General features: G+C 51.7%; 1 protein-coding gene across 1 annotated transcript; it reads left to right on the top strand.

The window, feature by feature from the left end:
- Positions 1-912: 912 nt before the first annotated feature.
- Positions 913-12,899, top strand: Eng (endoglin). The gene is made up of 13 exons (XM_032901802.1): positions 913-930; positions 1,079-1,241; positions 1,948-2,113; positions 2,664-2,784; positions 3,079-3,250; positions 4,168-4,310; positions 8,048-8,185; positions 8,410-8,448; positions 8,920-9,036; positions 9,337-9,588; positions 10,795-10,849; positions 11,879-11,980; positions 12,128-12,899. The coding sequence occupies exons 1-13, from the start codon at positions 913-915 to the stop codon at positions 12,250-12,252; spliced, it is 1,611 nt and encodes a 536-aa protein (XP_032757693.1). The 3' UTR covers positions 12,253-12,899.
- Positions 12,900-12,917: the final 18 nt, after the last annotated feature.

The raw sequence follows: 12,917 nt of genomic DNA, 5'->3' as shown, positions 1-12,917 counted from the left end.
AGACCCCAAAGGACCCTAAGGGAAGCAGTGAGGTTTGGGATCTCTCCAGACTCCCTGTCCCCAGCCAGCCAGAGGTCTTGGGTTGCATTTCTTTTCGAAATTAAATCGAATGTAATTTTATATACTTGAGTGTTTTGTCTGCATGTGTACCAGATCTTGTGCCTAAGGAGGCCAGAAAAATATTGTGTTCCCTAGGATGCTAGTTACAGATGGTTGTGAGCCACCATGTGGGTGACTGGGAACTGAACCTGGGCTCTCAAATCCAAGCCATCTTTCCAGACCTGCTTTTTGCTTTTCATGATAGGTTTTCTCTATGTAGGTTTGGCTGTCCCAGAACTTGCTCTGTAGATCAGGCTGGCCTCAAACTCAAGAGTTTTGCCTGCCTCTGCCTCTCAGGTGCTGGGATTAAAAGCACAAGCCACCACTGCCAGGCTCAAGCCTTGGTTTTTCTTATTTATTAAGTAAATATCCTGTACCTTCTATTACTTCGACTGATGATGTCTCTCTAGTTTCTGAATGATGAGCTTCCAGGGTCGGCAGCACCCCATCTGTTTTCTTCTATTCACTCATTCACTGTTTCTCATACCTTCCCCCTTTTCCCCTTCCACTTTCCCTCCCCATGCATCCCCAGTACCTACTGTGTGTGGCAGGTGTGAAGGTGCAGCTGGCATAACAGATCCCCAGTGAACAATGGCTGGGACCTACAATGTGTCAAGTGTGTGTGTGTTGGGGGGCGGTGGACAAGAAGATTTCCCTCCCTGAACCCAGAGTGCAGAGGGATACAGACAGTTGCTACATTGATGCCATTATATATGGTTTGAATAAGTGCTTCGTGGTGAGGCTAAGGCCAAGACCAGATGGACAAACATGTGTGTCTGTAGCCATCACATGCAGGAGGGAGATGATGCCAATATGGCTGTGCTAGAAGAGGTACCTGGGGGCTCTGGGCTGACTGACGACTTCCAAGCCTTGTCATTTGAGGTCTTGACTTCTTTTCTGCCAATGGACTGAGCTGACTCCCCAGATTGGTTCCTGACCGGCATGGTAGGAAGTGACTCAGCACTCTGTGTCTCCACAGAACTCCAGCCTTGCTGCCTTCAAAGGACCAAAAGTCAACAGCACACCACTACCATCCTTTACCTCCAAGACACAGATCCTCGACTGGGCAGCCACCAAGGGCACCATTACCTCCATAGCAGCACTGGATGACCCCAAAAGCATTGTCCTCCAGTTGGGCCAAGGTCAGCTCCCTCGGTTGCTTCTGGGTTCAGGTTCGGTTGCAGAAGAGACTGAACAAACCCCTGACTTGGGTACTACCAGCCTGCAGTGGCGTGTGATTTGCCCAAAGTCACACAGGCTGGATGGTGCCCTTCAAAGTTGGTGACTGCTTCTGCAGCAGGTATCGGATGAGACATGCCAGCTTTTTGGCTGGAGATGCGGCTCCGTTGATAGGGTGCTTGCATAGTTAACCTAGGGCCCTAGAGCCCTAGACTAGCATGGTGGTAAGGACCTGTAATCTCAGCACTCAGGAGGCAGAGGCAGGAGAATAAGGAATTCAAGCCCATCCTCTGCAAGTTCAAGGTTTCCCTGGGGTTTGCTGGTCAGCCAGTCTAGTCAAATCTGTGAGCCAGGCTCAGTGAGACACTGTGTCTCAAAATAATGCCAAAAACAATGAAGAAAGACAGCTGACCTGTGCCGGGTGGGGGGTGGAGGCAGGGGGTGGGGCTGGGGGCAGGGCTGGGGCGGAGGCGGGGCTGGGGGTACTACACTACTTGATGTGTGTCTTGGCTCACTTGTCATGTTAACGCTGTGCTGACACAGGAGGAAACCGAGGTCAGCTACTCAGCTAGTAAGCCATCCCCCACCTGTTAGGCTCTGTCCTGAATGTCCCTACCATTGCCTTGTCTGAAAGCGGGGTAAGACCCTCTGATATATTTGTCTCCACAGACCCAAAGGCACTACCCTTCTGCTTCCCAGAAGCTCAGAAGGACATGGGCGTCACACTTGAATGGCAACCACGAACCCAGACACCAGTCCAAGGCTGCCGCTTGGAAGGTGTGACTGGACACAAGGAGGCCTATGTCCTGAGGATTCTATCAGGTTCTGTGGCCGGGTAAGGGTGCTGGCCTCCTGAGCATGGCCCTCCCCAATCAGGTCCTATCCTCCAGGTGTATTACCCAATCAGATGCTATCCTCTGGGTGTTTTACCCAATCAGATCTTATCCTCCGCGTATATTGCTCAGTCAGATCCTGCTACCCAATCAGATCCTATTACCCAATCAGAGCCTGACCTCCGAGTGTATTACCCAATCAGATCCCAGCCTCCCGGTCTGTTAACTTTCCCATTGCTGAGATAAAACACCACAACCAAGGCAATGTGTTTATTTTGGGCTCGCAATTCCAGAGGGTTCACAACGGCAGAGTGGAGGTAGCAGGTACCTGGAGCAACAGCTAAGAGCTCACATCTTGAACCACACAGACAGGAGGCAGAGAGGGCACCAAAGCCCACCCCTTGTGGGCTACCTTCTCCAGGAAGGCCCCTAAGCCTTCCCACACTGGGATCAAGTATTCAGATGCCCCAGACTTAGAGATGCCATCTCATTCAAACCAACACACCAGGTCTGTCCCCATGCTCAAGCCCACGACCTGTCTACCTGCTGCAGGCCCCGGACAGTGACGGTAACGGTGAAACTGAGTTGCACATCTGGGGATGCCGTTCTCATCCTGCAGGGTCCCCCGTACGTCTCCTGGCTCATCGATACCAACCACAATATGCAGATCTGGGTGAGCCTCGCACCCGCACCCCCGCCTGAGACCTTGCACACCATGGTTATTTCGCCCCAGCTTCCTACCCCCATCTACGTTGTTAAAGGCCTCTTCCAGGAAGCTTTTCCCGATGGGCCAGGGAATTCCTTAACCTAGCCTGGTGGGCCAAGGAAGACCCTTAAAGATACAAACTCTGAGCTGGGTTAGAGGGCAAAGGGGAAATGGAGAGGATAAGGGGAAGGAACAGCAAGGCACGGGTGTAGGGTAGGAGTCTCCGTAGGTAAGGCTCTGACTCCCCCTTTCCGACTTCAGACCACAGGTGAATACTCCGTCAAGATCTTTCCAGAAAACAACATCAAAGGCTTCGTGCTCCCAGACACACCCGAAGGCCTGATCGGGGAGGCCCGCAAGCTCAATGCCAGCATAGTAACCTTTGTAGAGATCCCTCTGGCCAGTGATGTCTCCCTGACGGTCTCCAGCTGCGGTGAGCCTCAACCCTGTGCCCCTGTCCCCAACCCTGTTGCTCCTCCCTTCCCATCACTTGCCGCTCTCTGTTCTTTGAGCTTAGACCAGTTCCTTTTTTTTCCCCCATTGGATATTTTTTTTTATTTACATTTCAAATGTTATCCCCTTTTCCAGTTTTCCGTCCATAAACCCCTTATCCCATCCTCTCTCCCCCTGCTTCTATGAGGGTGTTCCCCCACCAACCCACCTATCCCTTCCCACCTCCCCGCCATGACATTCCCCTACACTGGGGCATCAAGCCTGGGCACAATCAGGGGCTTCTCCTCCCATTGGTGCCCAGCAAGGTCATCCTCTGCTACATAGCCAGTTGGAGCCATGGGTCTGTCCATTCGTAGTCAGTCTTTGGATGGTGGTTTAGTCCCTGGGAACTCTGGTTGATTGTTACTGTTGTTCTTATGGGGTTGTAGACCCCTTCATTTCCTTCAGTCCTTTTTCTAACTCCTCCAATGGGGACCCATTCTCAGTTCAGTGGTTGACTTCAAGCATCCTCCTCTGTCTTTGTCACCCTCTGGCAGAGCTTCTCAGGAGACAGCTATATCAGGCACCTGTCAGTTTGCACTTCTTGGCATCAGCAATATTGCCTGGGTTTGGTGACTGTATGTATATGGGCTGGATCCCCAGGTGGGCCATCCAGAGACCACCCCACCTAGGCCAGTTTCTCTTCTTTTCTTTTTTTTTTTTTCCTTTGGAGCTGGGGACCGAACCCAGGGCCTTGCGCTTGCTAGACAAGCTCTCTACCACTGAGCTAAATCCCCAACCCCCTTAGGCCGGTTTTTTTGAGCCTCGTTAGCCTCATCTACCACAATGGTTAGCCACCTGAGAGCTCAAGTACCCATAGTGAGCACCCAGTGACCGTCCACTCCACCCACCCCACAGGTGGTGCGCTCCAGACCTCTCCTGCACCAGTTGTGACCACACCTCCCAAGGACACGTGCAGCCCTGAGCTACTCATGTCCCTGATTCAGCCAAAGTGTGGCAATGACGTCATGACTCTGGCACTCAATAAAAAACTCGTGCAGGTAAGTAAAGCCCTGCCCCTCCTCCTTGTGATGGCATGGACAGCTGGTCCTTCGCCATGAGTGTCAGGGATCCAGCCCAGGCAGTAAGAGCAAGTCACATTCCTATGCAAGACTCAGTCTTTTCACTTGTGAAATGCAGGCTGAACAGAGCACAGAGCCATGCACTGGTATTCCCAGAACCCGGGAGGCTGAGCCAGGGGAATGGTGAATTTCAGGCTGGACTAGGCTACATAAAAGGTTAATATAAGAAAATAGGGTCATCCTTAACGAGAGTTTGAGGATAGCCTAGGCTACATGAGCCCCAATCTCAAAAAACAAGTAATAATAATGCTCACATTAGGTAGTCATTATTAATCTTGGTTTTCCTTTTGAGACAGGGTTTCTCCGTGTAGCCCTATCTTAGAACTCACTCTATAGACCAGGCTGGCCTTGAACTCATAGAGATCTGCCTGACTCTGCCTTCTGGGTGCTGGGATCAGAGGTGTGTGTCACCACTGCCTGGTTTAGTGATTATTATTAATCTTAATGGTGGTTGAGCCAGGCAGTCACAGAAGTTTGTACCATGGGCCTTTGCATGAGTGATAAATACAGACAGACAACGTCCAGGCCGGGGAGATGCTCAGGGAGCAAAGTGTTTTCTGCACAAGCATGAGGGGCTATTATGGGTCTGTAACACCAGGAGGCAGAGAAAAGAGGACCCTGGGACCTCTCTGTCCAGCCAGGCTAGTCAATCCGTGAGGTCCAGGGTCAGTAGGAGACCCTCCCAGTCTTGCCAGGCATGGTAGCCTGTGCTTTTAATCCCAGCATTTGGAAGGCAGAGGCAGGCGGACCCCTGTGAGTTCAAAGGCCAGCCTGGTCTATACAGTGAATTCCAGGCCAGCCTGGTCTACAGTGGGGGTTCCAGTCCAGCTAGGGCTATGTAGTGAGACCCTGTTGTGAGAGAGACGGAGAGAGAGGCTCTCAAAAGAATGAGGTAGATGAGTCCAATGACCCAGTGGTAAAACACTTGCCATGTGGCCTGCTAACCTGAGTTCAATCCCTGGAACCCACGTAAAGGTGGAGAGAGGAACAACTCCACTGAGCTGTGCTCTGACCTTCCCTCTGTACCCTACCCTGGCACACACCCCATATCAATAATAATTTAGTTTTAAAAAATAAGGTGCCCAATACCTGATATCAAACTCCGTCCTCTACACAGGAACACCTGTGTGTGGGTATACATACCATGGATAGACCACACACAGAGTGTATAAACTGCACACACATAAAACACACGGGGGGCAGAGGATATAGCTCAGTGGAAGAGCGCATACCTAGGAAGCGCAAGGCCCTGGGAACGGACCCCAGCTCCGAAAAAAAAAACCAAAAAAAAAAAAAAAAAAAAAAAAAAATAAAACACACGGAGTGTATAAACTGCACACATGTAAAACACACGGAGTGTATAAACTGCACACATGTAAAACACACGGAGTATATAAACTGCACACACAAAACACACAGAGTATATAAACTACACACACGTAAAACACACAGTATATAAACTACACACACGTAAAACACACAGTATATAAACTACACACACATAAAACACACAGTATATAAACTGCACACACACAGAACACACAGTATATAAACTGCACACACACAGAACACACAGTATATAAACTGCACACACACAGAACACACAGTATATAAACTGCACACACACAACACACAGTATATAAACTGCACACACACAGAACACACAGTATATAAACTGCACACACACAGAACACACAGTATATAAACTGCACACACAAGACACAGAGTATATAAACTGTACACATACAAGACACACACAGTATATAAACTGCACACACAAAGCACACACAGTATATAAACCGCACACACAAATTTTAAATGCTTACGTTTTAGAATATAACAACTAGAATGGGGAATAGATATATGCACATAGACACAAATGGAGAGAGAGAGAGAGAGAGAGAGAGAGAGAGAGAGAGAGAGAGAGAGAGAGAGAGAGAGAGAGAGATCAATCCACCTGCCTCTCCTGGCTTCGGGGATTCAAGGTGTGTCCCCTGCCCAGAATGGAAGAAATCTTCGTCTTCCCTTCTGACCTGTGAGCCCCCTCACCTCACCTCCAGGATGCTGGGATTCTATGCATGGGACAGTGCCCAGTTTTCACTTAGCTTTAGACCAAACAAATAAAACACATGCGTGTACCTACTCTGATCTGTTTCACTCAATTCTCCCTTCCCCCACCCAGCACAAAGTGCTGGGGCTAGAATCCACTTGGGGTCCCAAAAATGTCTCGAGTCTGTGTCTGTACCCACTGAGCTGTGCCCCAGCCCCCTACAGTAACTCGCTTTTATTTTGGGAGTCAGAATCTGGCTGTGTACCATGTACTGTGGAATTTGCTCTGTGGACCAGGATGGTTTTAAACATAGAGATCTGGCTGCCTCTGTCTCCTGAGGGATTAGGGTTGAAGGCACATACCACCCTTCCTAACTTTTAACTTAAAAAACAAAAACAAAATTTGAAATATTTTCTTAAATGTATGTGGGTGTTTTGTCTGCATGAAAGTCTGTTTACCACATGTGCCCATGGAAGCCAGAAGAGGCCGCTGGATCCCCTGGAGCCAGAGTTATGGACAGTTGTGAGCTGCCATGTGTGTGTTGGGAACTGAGCAATCTCTCCAGATCCTTATTTTAACCTTTGAACTTTTGTAGTTGGTTGGGGTTTTTTTGTTTATTTGTTTGTTTGTTTTGTTGGGGGTTTTTTTTGGTGTTGTTGTTTTGGGGTTTTTTTTTTTTTTTTTTGTTTTGTTTTTGTTTTTTGAGACAGGGTTTCCCTGGCTGCCCTGAGATCCTCCTGCCTCTGCTTCCTAAGTGCTGCGATTAGAGGTGTGTCCTGCTACCACCCAGCTAAAAAAAAAAAAAATTAAGTATAAGATGGGGTTGGAGAGGGGCTGGGGATTTAGCTCAGTGGTAGAGCGCTTACCTAGGAAGCGCAAGGCCCTGGGTTCGGTCCCCAGCTCGAAAAAAAAGAACCAAAAAAAAAAAAAAAAAAAAAAAAAAAAAGATGGGGTTGGAGAAATGGCTGGGCCGTTAAAAGCACTTGCTGTTCAGAAGACCTGAGTTTGATTCCTAGCACCTATGTGGTGACTCACAACCATCTATTACTCCAGTTTCATGGGGTTTAATGCCCCCTGCTGGCCTCTGAAGAGATTACATGTATGTGGTGCATATACACACCCATTTAGGCAAAACAACACACACACACACACACACACACACACACTCTCAAACGCCCTGGGTTCAATTCCCAGCAATGCAGACAATAAGAAGACATTCTAGTTGCCCATCCTCCACTGAGTAATCTTTTTCCCTGGCTTTTCTGAAGTCTCTGTCAGAGCTCTGATGAACCATCCATGTTTTCTTAGAAAGGTTTCAGTACGATTCATTCTACTGATTTTTAAAGTATGTGTAGGGCAGGGGTACGTGCACATGGCTACAGCTGTCCACAAAGTCAGGAGTCATCCTTCGGAGCTGGCTGTGAGCGTTCTGACATGGGATGGGTGCTGGGAACTGAACTTGGGTCCTTTTCAAGAACAGCCAGGGCCCTTAGCCGCTGAGCGATCTCTGCAGCTCCAGTGAGCAGTACTTACAGTGTTTCAGTAGTGACAGCGAGACCTGAGGGAATGCCAGACCCCCTGACAATGTCCTTCTCCCCTGGGTCAGACTCTACAGTGCACCATCACAGGCCTGGCTTTCTGGGACTCCAGCTGCCAGGCTAAAGACCAGGACGACCACTTTGTCCTGAGTAGCACCTACTCCAGCTGTGGCATGAAAGTGACACATCATGTGATCAGCAATGAGGTAAGGCTTGGGATCAGGAAGGTACCAAATCCTGCAGAGTTGGTGTCCCCCACCCCACCCCACCCGCAGGCACCTTACTGATCCCCAGGGCTGAGGGACATTTCTGGGAGCAGGGAGCAGGACTGATGGGAAGCTTGGCTATCCCATCCATAACTGGGGTCTGGCAGGCGGGCTGTCCTCTGGGGCCTTTCTGCCTCTGACCAGCTTCTTGGCTGTCTTCACAGGTGATCATCAGTTTGCCATCAGGCTTACCACCACTTCGGGTGAGATGGATGCTCCCACAATGCTCTCCAACTGGTTCAGGGTGTGCTGCTGGCGTGGGGCTGCTTTCTGGCCTAGCAGGGAGCAGGCCTCAGGAAACTCAGGCCTGTGTTTCCAGTGTGCCTCAGTCTCCCCTTCCATACAATGGCAGTAGTACTGCTGAGGGTTAAGCTTTTAGCCTCTTAAATCCTGGCAACTAGCAGCACACCGTGGCTGTGTGACCTTGGGCAAATCATTTAACCTTCCTGGGACTCGCTGGTCATTGGCTATAAACTGTGGCATGAGAAGAGACCCAACCCCTAGGGGTCTTAGGAGCAGTACTGAGAGGTGTGAAGTTTCTTCCCATTAGCCCAAAGCCAAGTGACAAATCTGAGAATTATGAGTTCGTTATTTAAAGGAAGGTGAGGGTGGGGGTTAGGCGACTTCTGCTGCCACCCCACTCAAACTGCCCGTCTCCCCGTGTCCTCCCACAGAAAAAGGTACAGTGCATCGACATGGACAGCCTCTCCTTCCAGCTGGGCCTCTACCTCAGCCCGCACTTCCTCCAGGCATCCAACACCATAGAGCTAGGCCAGCAGGGCTTCGTACAGGTACTGAGCGCCCCGCTTAACTCCTTGAGTCTTTTGTGGGCCTTTCTTCCCAACATTGCTAGAGAGAGGATCGGATGTCACCTTCCAGAGGATGGAGGAGGCCAGCCTGGGTGTGTGGGACAGACGGAAAAGGAATTGCAAATTGCAATGTCACCCTGTCCTTCCTGTTTGCTCTGTGGGATCCCTTCCTGTCTTTTATTCAGAGGGGTGGGGTCTCCCCTTCTGGCTTACCTCACGAAGCCAGGCCATCAGTGAAGGGCCAAGGATATCCTATCTCCTCCCCTCTGCCTGTCTGTGCAGGTGAGCATGTCTCCATTGACCTCTGAGGTCACAGTCCAGCTAGACAGCTGCCATCTGGATTTGGGGCCAGAAGGTGACATGGTGGAACTCATCCAGAGTCGAGCAGCCAAGGGCAGCTGTGTGAGCTTGCTGTCCCCAAGCCCTGAAGGCGACCCACGTTTCAGCTTTCTCCTCCGTGTCTACATGGTGCCCACACCCGCAGCCGGCACCCTCAGTTGCAACTTAGCCCTGCAGCCTAGCACCTTGTCCCAGGTGAGTGGGCATGGCCCCAGTCTGGTTTCAGCGATGCTTATATGGGTCTGGGGTCTGAGGGGATGGAGGTGACAGTGCTGTGGGATCTAGAAACAGTTGGCAGTCAGCAGAGTGAGAGCCAGGCACGGGGCCTGACAGCCTGGCTATCAGGGGCACTCACCTATAGCCTCGCTGAAGCCGTGGCGTTAGCATATACACACAGCTGCAACTGTCCATCTGTACGTTCATCCTCTGCACATTTTACCATCCATCTATCACCATCTGCCCACCTAGCCCGTCTATCCACATACCCATCAATCTACCTACCTATTCATGGACTCCACCTTCCCACCCATCAGAAGCCCAACCATTCCTTCATATACCCACCCACATACCCAACCATTTACTCACCCTTCCAAACAACTCACGTACCCACCCATCCACCTACCACTCACCCATCTAGGTCTATCAGTCCATGTACCCGTCCACCCATCTACCTATCCACCATCCGACTGTCTACCTACCTATCCATGGACTCTACCCAACCACCCATCCACCTACCTTCTTACCCATCCATCCCTTTATGCACATACTCATATATCCACCTACCTCCCGTCCTCCTACCAGTTGCCCACCCATCTTACCCTTCTATCTACTCATCCACGAGCATCCATCCTTCTCAAAATTTCCACTAGCCCACCTAGTTGCTCACTTCCTCTAGAATCCCACCCACCCACCTACCCATGTGGCAATCACCAATGTGACTGATCTCAGGAAACATGACACTCTGCTCTGCTGGTATCACCTGTTACTGTCCAGTGAGTCTCCATTCTCAGGCCCTCAGCCCTGACACACTCACAAGAACACTCCGATTTCTCGGACTCAAAACTTCCTGAAGCCGGGACCCCCCACCCTGACAGCCACACCCATCTTCCAGGCCCTGAGCCTCCAAGCGTCTGGGCTGACCTGGCTTATGGCTCACAAGGCTTGCACTGGGTAACAGATGCTGAGCTCCTACTAACCACGTGGCCATCAGAGGCCTCGGGAGTCCTGGAGACCATTTACAGCAGCCATAGGCTACCCTGCTGTTCTCACCTCCCTGGGCCTTGCCTGCAGGCTCCCAGCCTGAAAATGGTTGAACAGAGGACTCAGCCAAGGCTTGGGATGGTAGCAAGGGAGAACCACATGCTGCCATGTGGACCACTTACCACTCTCCCCCCTCCTCAGGAAGTCTACAAGACTGTCTCCATGCGCCTGAACATCGTCAGTCCTGACCTGTCTGGTGAGTGGGGAACAGCCCTGGAATGGAGCACAGACGCTGGTGGGGAGATGTGGTAGTAGCCCTTGGGAGGACAGGAAGGTCTCTCAGGCCCTGCAGCCTGAGGAGCTCGCAGTGAGATGCATCTTAACAGGGGAACACTGCCGAGTGCCACGGACAGCCTCCCAGCCCTCAAACCCTCCTGGGCCTCATCTCTGTCCCCTCAGTCACTGTCCCGTTAGTCACTGGTGCACCTTGATGGAGGACTTGACCTCCTGGACAGAACATAAGGGACCTTAGCTATGGTATAAGGCCCTTCATTCTTTGACACCTCAAGGGTGGAGGAAACCCCTTTGGCTTGATACCGTCTAATCTCTTCTTTTTTTTTTTTTTTTTTTTTCTTTTTTTTTTCGGAGCTGGGGACCGAACCCAGGGCCTTGCGCTTGCTAGGCAAGCCCCCTCCCCCTGGGCTAAATCCCCAACCGATACCATCTAATCTCAAGAGAGTCCTTGTTGCTCGGGGCAGAGACATGCCATGTAGTCTAGGACATCATGTACTCACCCCAGCCAGACTGAGAATGCAGGGCTCCTAAACTTCTTGTGCAGACAGGAAGTCTGGACTAAGGGCCCAGGGCTATGTAAAAGACAGGAGAGAAGCTGCAGTAACCTGAGCAGCGCTAGTTTTAAAAGATGCTCTGTCTCATTTGACTCCGGTGTAAGGTGCAGAGGTGGGGCGGCCAGTAAGGGAGGCACTGACCTAAGGTCACACAGCAGGCAGAGCAGACCCTCTCATCTCCTGCACCCACTATACTATCCATAAAGGTGTTTATCTGCGGTGCTTTGGAGATAGGAGGGTGGCCCAAAAACCCTGGCCGCCTGGGCCCTCAGCCAAGTACTGAACTGAGGTAGATGACGAGATTTATGTTTGGAGAAGACGGGTCACTGGCTCAACTGAAACTAGCTAATACCTGTGACCCAGGACAGCATGACAGGGTAGGGACAGGCCTCAGGCTGGAATACACTGACTCTCTTGACCCTCCTTTGGTCACACAGGCAAAGGCCTCGTCCTGCCCTCTGTACTGGGCATCACCTTTGGTGCCTTCCTCATTGGGGCCCTGCTCACAGCTGCACTCTGGTACATCTATTCTCACACACGTGAGTATCCCAAACCTCTCCACCCCCTTCCTACAGCGAGTGCTCAGGGCCGGTCCACACCACCCCAGGGCACACCCTGGGAAGCCTCTGAGGAAGTGGGGAGTCCTGGCTGGGGCCCTGACCTCCACCCCTGCCCACACCTCTCAGGTGCCCCTAGCAAGCGGGAGCCCGTGGTGGCAGTGGCTGCCCCGGCCTCCTCTGAGAGCAGCAGTACCAACCACAGCATCGGGAGCACCCAGAGCACCCCCTGCTCCACCAGCAGCATGGCATAGTACCCAGCCTGGAGCCTTGGGGAGCCCCCCAGCCAGCCCTTGCCCTGCAGGAGAGACGGAGCAGCCACAAGCTGGGAACCGTCGGCCATGAACTTGTCCCCTCAGCCAAGGATGGAGCGTCCCCTTGTACCTGCTCCTCATGCCTCCCCCGCAGAGGCTTGTTGCCAGTGGAGACTCCAACTTGGAACACCTTGGGATCTCCTCACCCCACTTTACCTGCCCAACCCAGGGGCCCTGGGATATGGCTGCCTGGGACTACAGAAAGACACCGCACTGCTGTGTACATCCGTGCTGCTGTGGAACCCTAATCCCCTGCCTTCGAGCTGGATCCTGTGCTGATGAACTGGGTAGTGTGGGAGGCTAGGACTCAAGACACGCCCGGCCTAGCCCAGGGCCACCTGCATCTGGCTGGCCCCAGGAGCCTCCTCACCTTGACTAGCACAATTTTGGTGGGGGAAACAGAGGCTGAGGGGTGCTCAGCTCATTGGCTTAGAAGATGGCAAGAAGGGTGGGGTGGGGGAGCCCAGCCCCTCCCCAGAGACCTCCTCCCAGCCTATCCATTGAGCTGGCAGCAGGAGGGGAGTGGCCAGGCGGCTGGTCCTGGGCCAAGCCCGTATATTCACCAATAAATCAGACATGAAACCAGTGCCCCTTTGGGTTGTCTG

This window comes from Rattus rattus, chromosome 5 (genome assembly GCF_011064425.1).
Source record: "Rattus rattus isolate New Zealand chromosome 5, Rrattus_CSIRO_v1, whole genome shotgun sequence".
Lineage (NCBI taxonomy): Eukaryota > Metazoa > Chordata > Mammalia > Rodentia > Muridae > Rattus > Rattus rattus.
This window is presented reverse-complemented; position numbering and strand designations above follow the sequence as displayed.